This window comes from Cheilinus undulatus, linkage group 17 (assembly GCF_018320785.1).
Source record: "Cheilinus undulatus linkage group 17, ASM1832078v1, whole genome shotgun sequence".
NCBI classification, from domain to species: Eukaryota; Metazoa; Chordata; class Actinopteri; order Labriformes; family Labridae; genus Cheilinus; species Cheilinus undulatus.
Window position 1 is genome coordinate 16857967 of NC_054881.1, and position 14448 is coordinate 16872414.

Here is a 14448-nt window from a genome sequence, read left to right on the forward strand (position 1 = left end):
CTCTAAGCACACAGCCAAGACAACACAGGAGTGGCTAAGAGGTATCTCTGTGAATGTCCTAGAGTGGCCTAGTCAGACTTAAACCCTATCAGACATGTCTGGAGAGACCTGAAAATGATCGACGGTCCCAATTCAACCTGAATGAGCCTGAGAGGATTTGCAAAGAAAGATAGCAGAAAATCCCCCAATCCAGGTGTGCAATGCTTGTTGTGTCATAATCAAAAAGATTCAAGACTGTGATTGCTGCTAAAGGTGCTTCAACTAAATGCTGGGTAAAGGGTCTGAATACATATGCCAGTGCGATTTTCTTTCATAAAAATTCTAAAATTCTGTTTTTACAACCTTCTTTTGTTGTAACTAATCTTCATTCTTCCTGTTATTTTACTTTCTTCTGACTAAAAAATAAGATTGTGCCTAGTGTTTAGTCTTTTTCTTGTGGTAATCCAACATTTATTTTTTGTCGTTGTACATTCACCTAGACCTACGTTGTCTTTCCAACTAGTCCTGACTTTACATTTATGAAATATAATTCTATCAGTGCTTTTGTTGTCCTTTATAGTTACGTTTTTCTTTGTTTGATTTTATCCAGATGTTGCAGGATGGCTCTCTGGTGCCCCTTCTGGACACATGGGGAGGTAAATCCACCGTGGAGCTCATGGAAGACATCTTTCCAAACAGCAAAGTGGGTGGGAAATCTCCCTGGCAACGTAGAGGCAGCAGCCGATTGGATGAAAGGTAAATCTGGCATACAGGTAGGCTTTAAATAGCAATATACTTATACTGGACTTTAAAGTGGGTTGTTTTTTTGTGTGAAACAGCCAATCCAAAGAATATTAGAAATAGATGTTGCAATATCCTCTAGACAAGGAACTTGGGTAATCAAACTGGGGATGTACTAGGTAAACTCCATTCATAAATAATGGCTGATAAATGGAGTCCATTGGGGTTCTTTAAGTTTATTTTTGGGGCTTTGCCTTTATTTGGAGAGAACAGGCCAAATTTGAGTATGCTACTGAAAGTCTCCTACAGCCATGATATGAGAATTAAAGTATTTACAACCATATGTCTACTTTATAAACAGAGAATGACCTTTAAGAGACATTATCATTAAAAGGCAAGCTTTTGCAGAGTTGCAAAAACAAGCCTTGAGTGTTTATTATGTTTTTAGCATGCATCTGCAGAGTCACCTATACATTTTCTCAAAAATGCATCTCTTTAAATGTACTCTGTAACCCTGCAAATACTTTCCTTAAAACCTTAATCTGGCAGTAGTTATTTATTATAATTGAGATGTGCAAAAGTAGAATTTAGCCCTAACATCTTCACAGCTGACCACAAAAGAATCCTGGTACTGAAATGTATTGCAGTGCTGGATTGCGCCACACTGAAAATGTCCACAGTATTTAAAGTGTTTTATGTGAGACAAAGATGTTTAGTTTTGTGTTTATTCAGGCTTCAGACCAAGATTGCAAACGTGACTTTATGTAACAGAGAGAAAACATGAACCCTGAGAGGAAAAGTGTCTTCCTGTAAACCTGCGTTTGTCACTCTTGTTGTGTTTGCTGACAGTTTCCTCCTCCTATCTGCTGCTGAATGAGAACAAACTTCTGCAAGCTTCTGCTGTGGCCTTTAAAGTCAGTGACATTTTAAATGCGCTGTGATAGTGAACGTGATGTTCAGAAAAGGAATGTCTCCTTGCTAAAAGGAAGCGGTCATTAATTTAAAGGCATCATCCTGTGAAATAGGCGAAATAAATCTAGTATAAATATGGCTTTGAACTGCGGCAAAGGGGACAAAAGGCATTTTATTTTCTTATTGTTATCTTTACTATTCTATGCTCTTGTCATCAACATACAGTAGATCTTGTTTCCTGTGTTTGTTATGGTTTTCAGCTCGCTTGTACAGCACTTTGGTCACTTTTAACTGTTGTTCAGTGCTTCATGAATCATTTTTGTTAACCACAGTGACCTTGAAGGCTACTGTAGGTTATTTCTTCAACATAGGAAACTGTCATCGATGAATGCAGTTGCTGGCATGTTTAAATAACTCGAGGTTTTGAACCAGGCTAGCAAGTTTGGCAGTTTTTCTGCATTGTCAACCACAGGAGAGACCAGACAAACCTGATCAATGTGTCATAAGAGAGCAGGAGTCCAAACCAAGCTGCGTCCTCTGTGCTTAAATAAAGACATGTGGAAATGCAAAATAGATCTGCTCTCTCCAAAGGAGGGTCTTATCACCTACTGTAGCCGAGGCAAACTTAAAACATCATTAAATCATACATCAGGTGTAAGAGCCTTGGTATGGCTGTTGTTTTGGTGTTTACATGACTGGAAAGTGGCAGATGTGGCTTTATTAAATGCCTTTGTCTCGTTCTTCAGCAGTTATATGTTCCTTAATTAAAGGAAAGATTTCTCAATGATCAGGTGGCTTCAAGCGGTAAATAAAAACTGGACAACACTGACACCTAGTGTCCACAGTCAGTATAACAGCAGGAACTTACTGTGAGCAATGGAAGCATAAAGGATGTTGTGTTATTCTAATGATGGAGCCCCATATCCATTAGTCTGTTTCTGTTCAAAGAGGTTGTATTTTCCATCTTCCAAGTCTTGGTATGCCATAAAATTTTGTACCATACATAATTCCACATATAACCTGATTACATTAAAAAAGTTAGCTGTGTGAAATGTAAATAAAATAATAATAATAAATAAAATAATAACAGAATGCAATAATTGTAATTGTGAAACTGAGAAATTTTACTACTTCATAAAAACTATATTAACTCATTGTGAATTTGATCACAGCAACACGTCTCAAAAAAAGTTGGGATGGGGTGACAAAATGCTGGAAAAAAGTCAGTGGTACCAATGAAAAACAGCTTGAGAAGAAATTTGCAACTAATTAGGTCAATTGGCAACAGGTGAATTTTAGACTTGGTATAAGAAAAACTTTAAAGAGGCAGAGTCGCTCAGAAGTAAAGATGGGTAGAGGATCAAACTGTGAAAAACTGTCTAAAAAGAAGTTCAGGAATACCTCAGGTCATTGTCTGTCACGATCCAGAAACACCACCATCTTATCCAGGCCAAAATTAATCTAAAATGAACTGAGGCAACTGGAAAACTGTTCTGTGGTCAGATGAATTAAAAATGTTCTTTTTGGACCATCCAGCTTTTTATCAGCACACAGTTCAAAAGTCTGTATCTCCAATGGTATGGGGTTGCATATGGTGTGGGCAGCTTACATATCTATGAAGGCACTGTCAATGCTGAGAAGTATATAGAGATTTTAGAGCAATATATGTCCCCATCCAGACAGAGTCTCTTTCACAGAAGGCCTTTCATACTCTTGCAAGACAGTGGTAAACCACATATCACATCCATCACAGAAGCTTGGCTTTACAGTAGAAGAGTCTGAGTGCTAAGCTGGTCCAGACCTATGACCAATAGAAAACATTGGGTTTATCACAAAAGGAAAAATCTGGCAAAGAAGACCCGGGACTGTTGAGCAGCTGGAATCCTACATCAGACAAAAATGGGACAAAATTCTGGCAACTGGTCTCTTCACTTTCCAGATGTTTAAAGACTGTTGTTAAAAGAAAAGTGGAGGCTACACAACGGTAAACATGGCCCTGTCCCTATTTTTTTGAGATGTGTTGCTGCCATCAAATCTAAAATGAGCTAATATTTCTCAGGAAATGGATAAATGTCTCACTTTCAACATCTGATATGTTGACAGTGCTCTACTGGGAATAAGATATGGGTTTATGGGATTTGAAAAACATCACATTCTGTTTTTATTAAATTTTTGGTGCAAGATAATGAAATAATGTCATTATTTAATTTATTTAAATTTGTTATTCCAAACTGACAAAAACAAGTCAAGATCCACAGGAGAATTAATTCTAAACTAATCCAATTAAGCGTATGCATGCATGTCCATTTTGGGCTTCCATACAACAACAGCAGCAATGTGATTTTGAGATGGATAAAATGCAGGAATGACACCTAAGGATAACTGTTTGGTTCTTATAAAATTTTTTTTTTTTTTTACTTTTCTAGGATCCAAGATGGCGTCTGTGATCTCACTCAGAGCACCACAACAGATGGAAGGAAGGAGACCAATCTGGACGAGGAAGAGAAAGACCTCAACACCAGGAAGGTAAAATCAAAAGATTTCTTCTTAAACTTGTGTCTAATAATAGAATAGGGCGAGATAGGTTTGGACACTCCCCCCACCCCTTAAAAAAACGAAGTAATAATTAAAACACTGCATTTTCTATTTACTTGGGTTGTCTTTGTGAAATGTAAAAATTGGTTTAAAGATCCGAAACGTTTAAATGATAAATTTACAAAAAAGTCAGGAATCAGAAAGGGGCAAATACTTTTTCACAGCATCATATATGGCACTGTTTGCTAAACTCCTTTCATTTTTCTGATATCATTTTCACAGTAGCTCATGTCAAATTCCTGACTACATCTTTGTTTCTCGCTCTCTTTGCAGGTGGAGCTGTGTGAAGCTCTGAGGAGCAGTGTGGCGGCTCTACGGCGAGAGAAGGAGGCGCTGAGTGAAGAGCAGAGGCGCCACCAGTCGCTTGGTGCGAGCATCGAGACGTTAGTGCAAGAACACCTCAAACCCAATGAGAGGGATAAGTACAGCATGTTCATCGGTACGACAGTACAATGATTACTTTATTAATGCTCAACAATGACAGCTCCCATCATGCTTTGCTGATGCACTTGACTATGAGATGTTCATGTTTTTGTTTGCAGGAGATCTGGACAGGATCGTGAACCTGCTGCTGTCTCTTTGCAGCCGGCTGTCGAGGATCGACCGATCTTTGCTCGCTCTGGAGAGAGACGATCTGACGCAGGAAGGAGTGGCTGAGGAGAGGGTGAGACTGACAGACACTTCATGAGGCTGCTTATAGTGGGTTTACAGTTCATTCATTGGTCAGAGTGGACACTGATGCAAAGTTTGAAGAAAAGCCCTTACAGCATTCTTGGAATTTCCCATTAATAACAATGGCACGGATGGACATACTCTACATATGGATCCATGCACAAACAAACAAAACATTTCACGCCTCACCCGTGGCTATTGCCACTAGGGAGGAATAGAATTAAGATAATAAAGCCTGAACTACCTGTGATGAGTAGAAACATCTGCCAATGCAGCAAAAATGTAAAAACCTTGAAATAGGATGATCAGATGACTTGTCTGGTGAATGTGAATCATAAGAAGTGTAATGACAAACTTCGTCTAGAAATCAGTCAAGAACACTTGCAAAGATTCAAGTTTAACTGTGAATCTGCAGCTGCTGTCTTTCTGGCTATTTCACATCTTTTGTGGCTTAAACAACTGTAGGTCATTCATGTTTCTGATGAAATAAGAATAATAATGATTCACTACAACTTTCCAGTAAGATCTAATCAAGCTAAACTGTGTGCTTTTCAGGCAAATTAAAGCTCTCTATCATGGTACACATGTATGATCACAGAGAATGAATAAAAAGACAGCTTTTGTTAATGTTTACTTAGGTGATCAATGTTTCACAGTGTCGGAGCTTTAAGGGAACTCACGGATCAATCATTAACTTTTAAACCCTCTTATCTTCTGCTTTGTCCTCACTGATTATCCCTCAGATTATCAGATCACAATGCCTGTTCAATAAAGGAAAAAGCAAGTAATGCTTTATTTTAAACTAGTAAATCATATAAGACTCATGATAATATTACAAGGACATAACTGGTTATGAAGCTCACTCAGTTTAAGTGTGTTTAGCCTACTGACTAACCTTGCATAGCAGATGGATACACCCGTTTCCTTGTTTTTCACTGGCGAATCCATCTTGCAAAGCTCCCATCTGAACCGTTTGGGCCCGGTTAGAAAGTGACAGGACCAATCAGCTACGAGGGGCAGTACTTTCAGGCGCAGCAGAGTCGTGACGTAAAGAAGCAGCAGCAAGAGCTGGTGTAGTTACGGAGGAAGAGGTTAGCGTGGATGCTGCTAAAGCGCCAGTTTTATCGGAACTTGACATTTCTTTGTTAAAAGAAGTACAAAGAACAGCAGTGAGTTGTTTTCTTTTCAAAAACGACAAAAGCCATGTTTATTCCTCAGTAGCTGCGCACACACAGCTTGCTAGCGGCTACATCACGTGCTTTGTTGTTCTGATTGGCCCGTAGAGATGTGACAGACAGAACGTTCATCCAATCACACTCCAAGGGTTTTTCAAAGCCTCTGCCTTTTCTCACACGTTTCCTATTGAAGCTTTCCCAGAATGACGTGTAAAACACATCCATCTGGCATGTCAGGTTACCTACTGACTACTTCTTTAGATGTAATTTTCATTTCACTTTTATTTTTTCCAGTAAGTTAATTATATGTAGGCCATAGCAAAAAGACCTTTTTAACAGTTTTACAGATGAAGAGAATCACTCCTATGATTCCCCACTGTCCTCCATCTATTTTTTTTGTTGAGAGCCTGCTGATGAAATAATTTACATTTTCTGTTTTTAATGATTATAATAACTTAAAACTAGTGCTGCTAAAGTATCTTAAAAAATCCTAACCATGAATATTTTAATGATACTAAAATTACAATTTAATTATCAATTTTATAATATCAGGATCCTGTGACTTTATTAAATTCCCTTTTTTAACACTTTGCAATTCTGGACACTTTGAAAAATAAGTAAAAGTAAATATAGGAAAAATAGAAATTTTTCATTATAATGATAATTATGAATAAAGAATGATAGATTATGTTTTTTTAAGTTATTCAATCCTGGGACAAAAACAAAATACTGAAAATACACTGAAACATTTGCTGCGAATTATTGGAATTAAAGTCAATTAATTGCCCAACAGTACTTAAAATGTATTTTTTTTTCTTGTGCATATATGTGTTACCCTTACTCTAAAATCTTTTATGAACAGTTGAAATATTTTCTTTCTACAAACAACATCCTGAGCCCATATCAGTCAGGCTGTAGAGCAGGCTTTAGAACAGGTACTATTAATGCCATAACAAAGGTTGTAAATGGCATTATTTCAGCATTGTTTGGCACTTTTAGTTGATTTAACCAAAGCATTTGATACTGTGAATCATGCACTGCCCCTGCAAAAGCTATGTAGTATGACAGCACATGTACGTTAGGTTGGCTGACACTGGCTACAGGGGGCTGGCTAGCTAGAGCCTAGAATAAAGGTTTGGATTCAGTGGTGTGGAGTTACAAATAAGTGATACACTTACATGTACCATGATTGGTTGAGGAGGACGGGGAAAAGCTGAACATCTGGCACACTGAGCAGGAGAGGCAGAAGCAGACAGAGAAGCCGATTCTAAGCTAGGCTAAATTGTTGTAAAAGATGAAAGGGAGACTAAGAGAAAAGCAGCCAAACTGTGAAAGTAGTTGCCTATATGTACACCTAAATGCACAACAGCTATAAGACAGTAGTGATTAGTAGTAGAAAGAGTGAAAATGTAACTGTTGCTGATCGACGCCTTGAGAAAACACCTTAACAGAGCAACCGCACAAACAGGAAGTGATGCAATACACTCACCGTACATAGATATAAAATAATTTCACAAACTCTAACTTTGTAGGAGAGCAGGTTTGCAGTTGTTTGTTTAATTTTGTTTTCTCATTGTAGTCTCCATTAGGTTGTTTTAAAACAAACTGATAAAGTTTCATCTCCTCCCCCTCAGGACTCCCTCCATCACAAGCGCTCCCTCCTCCTCTGCCAGACCGAAGACGCCCGCGAGCTCAAGGAGAACCTGGACCGGCGGCAGCGAGTCGTCCACGCCATCCTGTCTGGCTACCTCACCGATCCGCAGCTGCAGGACTACCGCCACTTCGTCAGCACCAAACCCTCCCTTCTGATTCACCAGCGGCAGCTCGATGACCTCATACGGCAGGGGGAGGAGCAGCTGACGCGACTGGCCGAGAGCCTGCCGCAGGAAGTGGCGGAGGCTCACGGCTGGTCCAGAGGATTTCCATTCCTGTCGTCAAGCCCCGCCCACTGCTCTTCACCTATTCCTACGCTGCTCCCGCCCTCTGCGACTCCGGCTCACTCTGTCAGGTCTACGACGGTGACATCACTGTGATGTCAGGGAAAGACAAACAGCTCCTTTAAGATTTTAAATGAAGGATTGATGTTTCTGAACGCAGCTCTGATCACACTGAAATACCTATGCAGACATGAAGAAGAACCTTTAATGTGCCTCGATTTATTTACATCTGACTTTATGTTACACGTCTGTTTGCCTCAACATCAACAACCGCCGCTGTGTGGACTCAACTCACTGCCAACATCTCTGCCAACCCTCATTCTCTGTTTAAAGATCATTCTAAAAGGCCATCAGGTGTTTTTTAGCTAACAAGATCATTATCAGATAATTCAAAGGTCATTTTTCCAGCTATTATTCACACTGTCTTTTTTTATAATCATGATATGTTTGGGTTTGATATTTATATAATGTCTAAAACATCATACAGTCAAGATAAAAGCAGGATTTAAAGCTGTAAAGGTCAAATCAGCTTTAATGTATGAATTTAAGGTTATTTTTCAAAGTTCTTACTACTTTGGACTTATAAACGGTAATTCAGGTATATTATCAAACTTCGTCCAAGTTATTTGTTTTGCATATTTGGGCTCTTGTTGATCAATAGGGACAAAAAGGTTAAGAATTGCTTCACTAAGCTGCTTAAACCTGCAGAAGAACTGCTGCAACAAAATCTTAATGGCAAAATGTGTTCACTTAAGCACCAACTTGAAAAAGTCCTCTCTGAATGAAGGAAAACCACAACAGTCACATTGTCGTCATGCATAAGTGTGCCACACATGGATTTAAAAAAAGCAGCTGGGAGCCTCAGACTGATGTAACTCCTGGTTATGGCTTAGCAATAGCTATGTCAAAGTATCAATTACTGACACATTTATATAAAGTCACAGAGGTGGAATTGTTTTCTGATCTCTGGAAAGTTTATGTGGCATAAAAACTGCAGCACACTTCCATCAACTCTTTCAGACAGTAGACTTATCTTTACCATAATCAATGCAGTGCTGTTAACAACATAGTCATTAGATGCTTTAGACCAATTTGCATGAAAAGGGTATTTTTCCCAAAATACTGCATAATGGCTCAGTGTCTCTGCGTGCTGGTGCATATTTGTAGTATAACATAATAAGGGGAGCATCAGCGCTGTGCCTTTGAATTTTGACTTGCACAAGCTCCATGGTCCATTGTGGGCAATATTTTGATATCTTGCTGCAGGCCAGTTAAAAATGGATTGCAGGGCCCCGTAGTTTGGACATACCTGCCCTATAACAAAATTTAAAGCCACAGAAACACAAAAACAAACCAAACAATTAAAGTGTAAGCCTATTTTCTGGTAAAATTAGATCTGGTTTTGCTTGGTTGGTGGAGTAGTCGTCAATGTGCAAGGGCTGCACAGCTCAGTACAAGGGCTGCAAGTTGGGGTCCAGTCCTAGCACTGTTTGGTGCAGGTCTTCCCCAAGTCTCTCCCCAGATTTCCTATCTCTGTTAAGCTATCCTTTCAAATACACCACCCAGCTGAAAATTTGGATTTCTGTCAGTGGAAATGGTGGCTTTGACAAGATCTTTAGACTTTCTAATTCAGGAAAAGCGACTTTTTTAACAGTGAGTCTTTAGTGTGTAGGGATCCTTACTGTAATGTTGCTGCACACTAAAAAAACAAACAAAAAAAAACTGACAATCTGTTGAGATCAAAACCTTGAATTTCTTGTGAACACATTTGCCCTGAGGATGACATTGAAGCCATGGCAGTTCTATCAGCTCTGGACAAAAGCAACCTAATGAAGCAATTATAAAACTTTTTATATTCATGAGTCATTTAGACCCAAGTATAGAAAAAAAAAATACAAGCACATAAAAAAAAAAATAAATAAAAGAAATATCTCCTTTGACCTTTAATAACCCTCATGGTGCTTTCAGGGCCCTCAAACATTCAGACTCCCCTCAAAGGTTGCCTTGTTTTATAATGAATTATGCAGGTGTTTTAACTCTAAAATCCACGTACTCTTATTTTCAAAGTTCTTTTGTATTATTTCTAAATTTAAGAGAAGTCCTGCTCGCCTTCGCACATGTACAGTGAATTTTTAAAAACACCAAAATGTGGAGGGATGCCGTTTAGAAAGACGGAGAGATAAACATAAACGGAGAGTATAAATGAAGGGTTAACTGTTCTTGTTTTTATTCACTGTCACATAATACTGTAACACTACTACTGTCACTACTGTCTGGAGCACTTTTAGAGTATTTTAACTACTGTTTGCAGCAGAATTTACACTGAATCATCCCCATATTTCTCACTGTGCCTCAATGAGTAGATGTGTTGAAACATTTGAAGCTGAAATTTTAAAAATTGAGATCCCAAAGATTTCCCCTTTACAAACATGAACTCTATTCATGTTCTGATTTGAGTTTTTTTGGTCCAAAATCAGATTTTTTTTTTTTACCTCTTAATGAAAATTCATTGCAAATTATCTCAGTATTTCAGGTCTAAGGAGGTTAAGATAGAGATCAACTTTACAACATAGCAGAAATAGATGCCCTGAAACCTGTTCCCACAGGCCCAGGTCATCAAGTTGAATAAAAATTAATTAAATTAAATTTAATGTCCAGAACATCAAGAAAAGCAGCAAATTGTTACAACCAAAAGCCAATTAATTTATATATTGTAAAATGATAAGGAGAAGTTTTAAAATGAAAACTAATGTAAATAAGGAATCAAATTTTGATAAGTGTCCTGTAAATCACATAATTTATGAATTTCTTTTTTCTTTGGTTTAAACACATTTTTAAGATTCAAGAGCAAAATGTTCAACATGTTAGAGAATGATCTCCATCTCATGCTATTTTTGCAAACAGAAAGTTAAGACAAGAAGTCAAAAGAACAGAATGGAGTTAAATAAAAGATATGTAAGCTTGTCCTCTTAGGGCTTCCATAGTTTGGGTTTATTAGAGAGACAAGTAATAAAAGGAATGATGAAAATGTAAGCTTTAGAGGCTGAAATTTCCGGACTTTTTATCCCTTGTTTGATCCCTCCACAAACACACACACTACAACTCCCATAATCCTACTTGATAACTACTTTTTATTAGACATTCTTTATCAACATTTTAAAACCCCTTTGCATTAGTTTATTGTTCAGGTTTTTGTTTTTTGAATTCTCGATGCTGATCACTGCTGACGTCAATGTGGTGAAAATGTTTTTTTCACCTTTTTAACCTGTTTTACACCATTCACATGGATCTGGAAGTATTTTTACTACCGTCATGAAAAGGTAACATTAACAAAAGTTTCTGTGGTGCAACCATGAAGTATTTATTTATGTAGAAGTAATGAATGTGGCAGATTTGATCTGTGAAGTAAACGAAGATGAGGTGCAATAATCAGCAGAAAAAAAACAATAAATCACTGTCTCTTACTTCACTATCACTCATAATAATCTCAATATGAAGTGCAGAAGCATCAGTATGATAGAACTATTTACATCAAACTATTTTGTGTCATTTATTTGGGGACTCCAAACAGCACAAGAAGAAACAGATCCACATATCCATATCTAACTTTTAATGAAAGGAGTTTTCACACAGCTGAAGTGCTTATCATTGTGTTTTTACACTTTTTCATTTTTCACCTTCATTTCCTGTTTGTTTTAGTTTAAAGAGCACATTTGACATAAATATTCCCATATTCTGTATACATTAAACTGTCTTATGCTCTTATCCATTACTCAGATTTTACTGTTGATTATTGTTTGTATTTGCTCTTTTGATTTTCAGAGGCACAGCAGATTATCTGAGGTGTGTTTTGGTTTGTTATTAAACGATATTCAAAGTTCACTTTATGAAAGAAGGACTATTGAGAAACAACTCTTGTGTTTTTTGCAAAATAAATGAATATTTTGTAAAGGACTCTGAGTCTTCTTAGCAAAGTCAAGCACACAAATAAAAAAAAAAACCAATCAATTCAATATGTCTCCCTGCAGGCAGAGTGATGAAAAAAGTCCTCCACTGTTCCTTAACGTCTCATTTTACTGTAAAAAACTCTCAGACAGGTCAGTGGACCAGTCAAAGTCATCTGAACCCTCAATTATCAAACATTTACCTTTTTTTCTGCTCCCTTTTTCCCTTTCAGATCCATGACAAAGTCCTTTTTCTGTGGTAAAGTTCATGGCATAATCTTCAGTCTACATGAAGGTCATTCAAAATAAAAGCAGGTCTGTATAAGTAAGCTATCTTTAGTTTAAGACAGAACAAAAATAAAAAAATAAATTGAAAAACATTTAAAACTCAAAATAGTGAAGTTTCACAATGCAACAAAAGGAGATTAATCACAAAAAAGCAGTCCATACATAAATTCATAAGGGATGCATGATAAAGGTGATAATATTTGCTGATACCTAATATGCTGATGCTTCCTTTGGGCCAATTTCTGTATCAGTGCTGACATTGGTATCTGAATAGAGTTAAATACCAAAACATGCTTATATTTACATCTGTTGAAATTTAAAACCCTAACCCAATATAAATCAATAATTACGACTAATATAAGCTAATATTTGAAGCTAATATAAGACAATATTTATATCAACTATATACAGCATTAAAAGGCAATATTTACAGCAAATATAAGCCAATAGATGCAGCATAAGCCAATATTTATAGCAAATATAAGCCAAATATTTAAAGCCAATATAGGCCAATATTTACAGCAAATATAAGCTGATATTTGAAGCCGGTATAAGCCAAATTTCAAAGCTGATATAAGATGATATTACAGTCAAATAAGCCAACATTTAAAGGCAACATATACCAATATTTACATCAAAAATAAGCCAAATATTTAAAGCTAAAATAAGCCAATATTTACAGCAAATGTAAGCTGATATTTAAAGTAGGTAAAAGCTTATATTTCCATTTGATAATTAATATTTAATATAGTGCGAAAATAACCCAATATTTTCAGCCATTAAAGGCCAATATTAATATTGGATATTAGCTGATATGTACAGCTAAAATAAGTCAATATAAGCTGATGTTTAAAGCCAATGATAGCCAAACTTCACAGAAGATATAAGCCAATATCTACAGCCAATACAAGCTGACACTTATGGCCAATATTTACAGACAATTTAAGACAAATATAAGCTGGCATTTATACCAATGTAATCCTATATTTGAATCCAATATAAGAAAATTTTTACAGCCAATCAAAGCAGATATTTATTATGGATATAAGCTTTTATATACAGCCAATACAAGCTGATATTTACATGTTTTTGAGCTGATATTGTTAGTGCATATTAGCCAATATTATTGTCACTACAAGTTGATATTTATAACCAATATAACTTATATTTACAGCTACTATATGCTGGTATTTATGGTCAATATAAGCTGATATTTACTGCTGATATAGTATGATATTTACAGTCAGTATAAGTAAATATATCTACAACTATCAGAAGCCGATATCTACAGCCAATGTAAACTGATAAATAAAGCTGATATAAGATGATATAAACAACCAATATTTCAGCCTAGTCTCAAATTTGAATTTTTCAAATTTCATGATGATTATTTTTTTTGGCTTATGTCTGCTAGATATAAATATGAATTGTCATTAGCATATATATGTCAAGAGTAAATTAGTTAATTAAAACATGTTTTGCTTGAAGTAACCAAAAAAGAAGAAAAAAAGAGATTTTAGATTAAAACATTTTTAGACATACCAAAAATAAATAGCCACAATTATATGAATAGTTAAACATATAGCTCACGCCTCTTATTGTGTAGAATTTAAGTGTAGGACTTTACTATGAAAAGCAAAACACTGAACCCATTTGGTCCTGTTGCTTTATTATAACAACATCTGGTCTCAGAAAATGAAAAACGGACTGTTTTTTGTTTGTTTGTTTTCTAGTTATTTTCTTTGTTGAAACAGGAAATGAAAATCAAATTATTTTAACTGTATTTTTGATAAACAGCTTTTGACCATACCACAGACAATAAGCTTTTATTTCTTGAGTGGGCCTAATCCAAAGAAAAAAATACGCGGACCATACAGCCAATCATATTTGTATTTTAGTTCTCTGTCCTTTTTTTTTTTTTTTTTAATAAAGCTTTATATTCTTCCTGTTTATTTTCCTGTGTATTTTGTAATTGTGTCTCTTTCTTTTTCCCATTTTTAATGTAAATTTTATGGCCAAAGTTTTGTTTGAAAATAAGTTTTCTTCCATATTGATGCCTGCCCTGCTTCTAGGAATTCTTTAATTGTAATATATTGTGTGTTTTTAAAGGAATGTAGGCCGTATTATACATTATAACTTTAGTTCCTGTCCCAGTGAAAGTAGAACAGGAGCTCCAATCAGAAACATCCGGGTTACCTGCAGGAA

General features: G+C 36.3%; 1 protein-coding gene across 5 annotated transcripts in view; it reads left to right on the top strand.

Moving 5' to 3' along the window:
- Window positions 1–11965, top strand: part of shroom3 (shroom family member 3) — a 79424-nt gene extending 67459 nt beyond the window's left edge. For all 5 annotated transcript variants that reach the window (XM_041810472.1, XM_041810471.1, XM_041810473.1 and 2 more), the window contains 5 exons: window positions 590–735; window positions 4059–4158; window positions 4501–4666; window positions 4770–4891; window positions 7709–11965. In XM_041810472.1, the coding sequence (XP_041666406.1) occupies window positions 590–735; window positions 4059–4158; window positions 4501–4666; window positions 4770–4891; window positions 7709–8107 (933 nt within the window). In that variant the 3' untranslated portion in view covers window positions 8108–11965. The remainder of the gene's footprint in view (window positions 1–589; window positions 736–4058; window positions 4159–4500; window positions 4667–4769; window positions 4892–7708) is intronic.
- Window positions 11966–14448: the final 2483 nt, after the last annotated feature.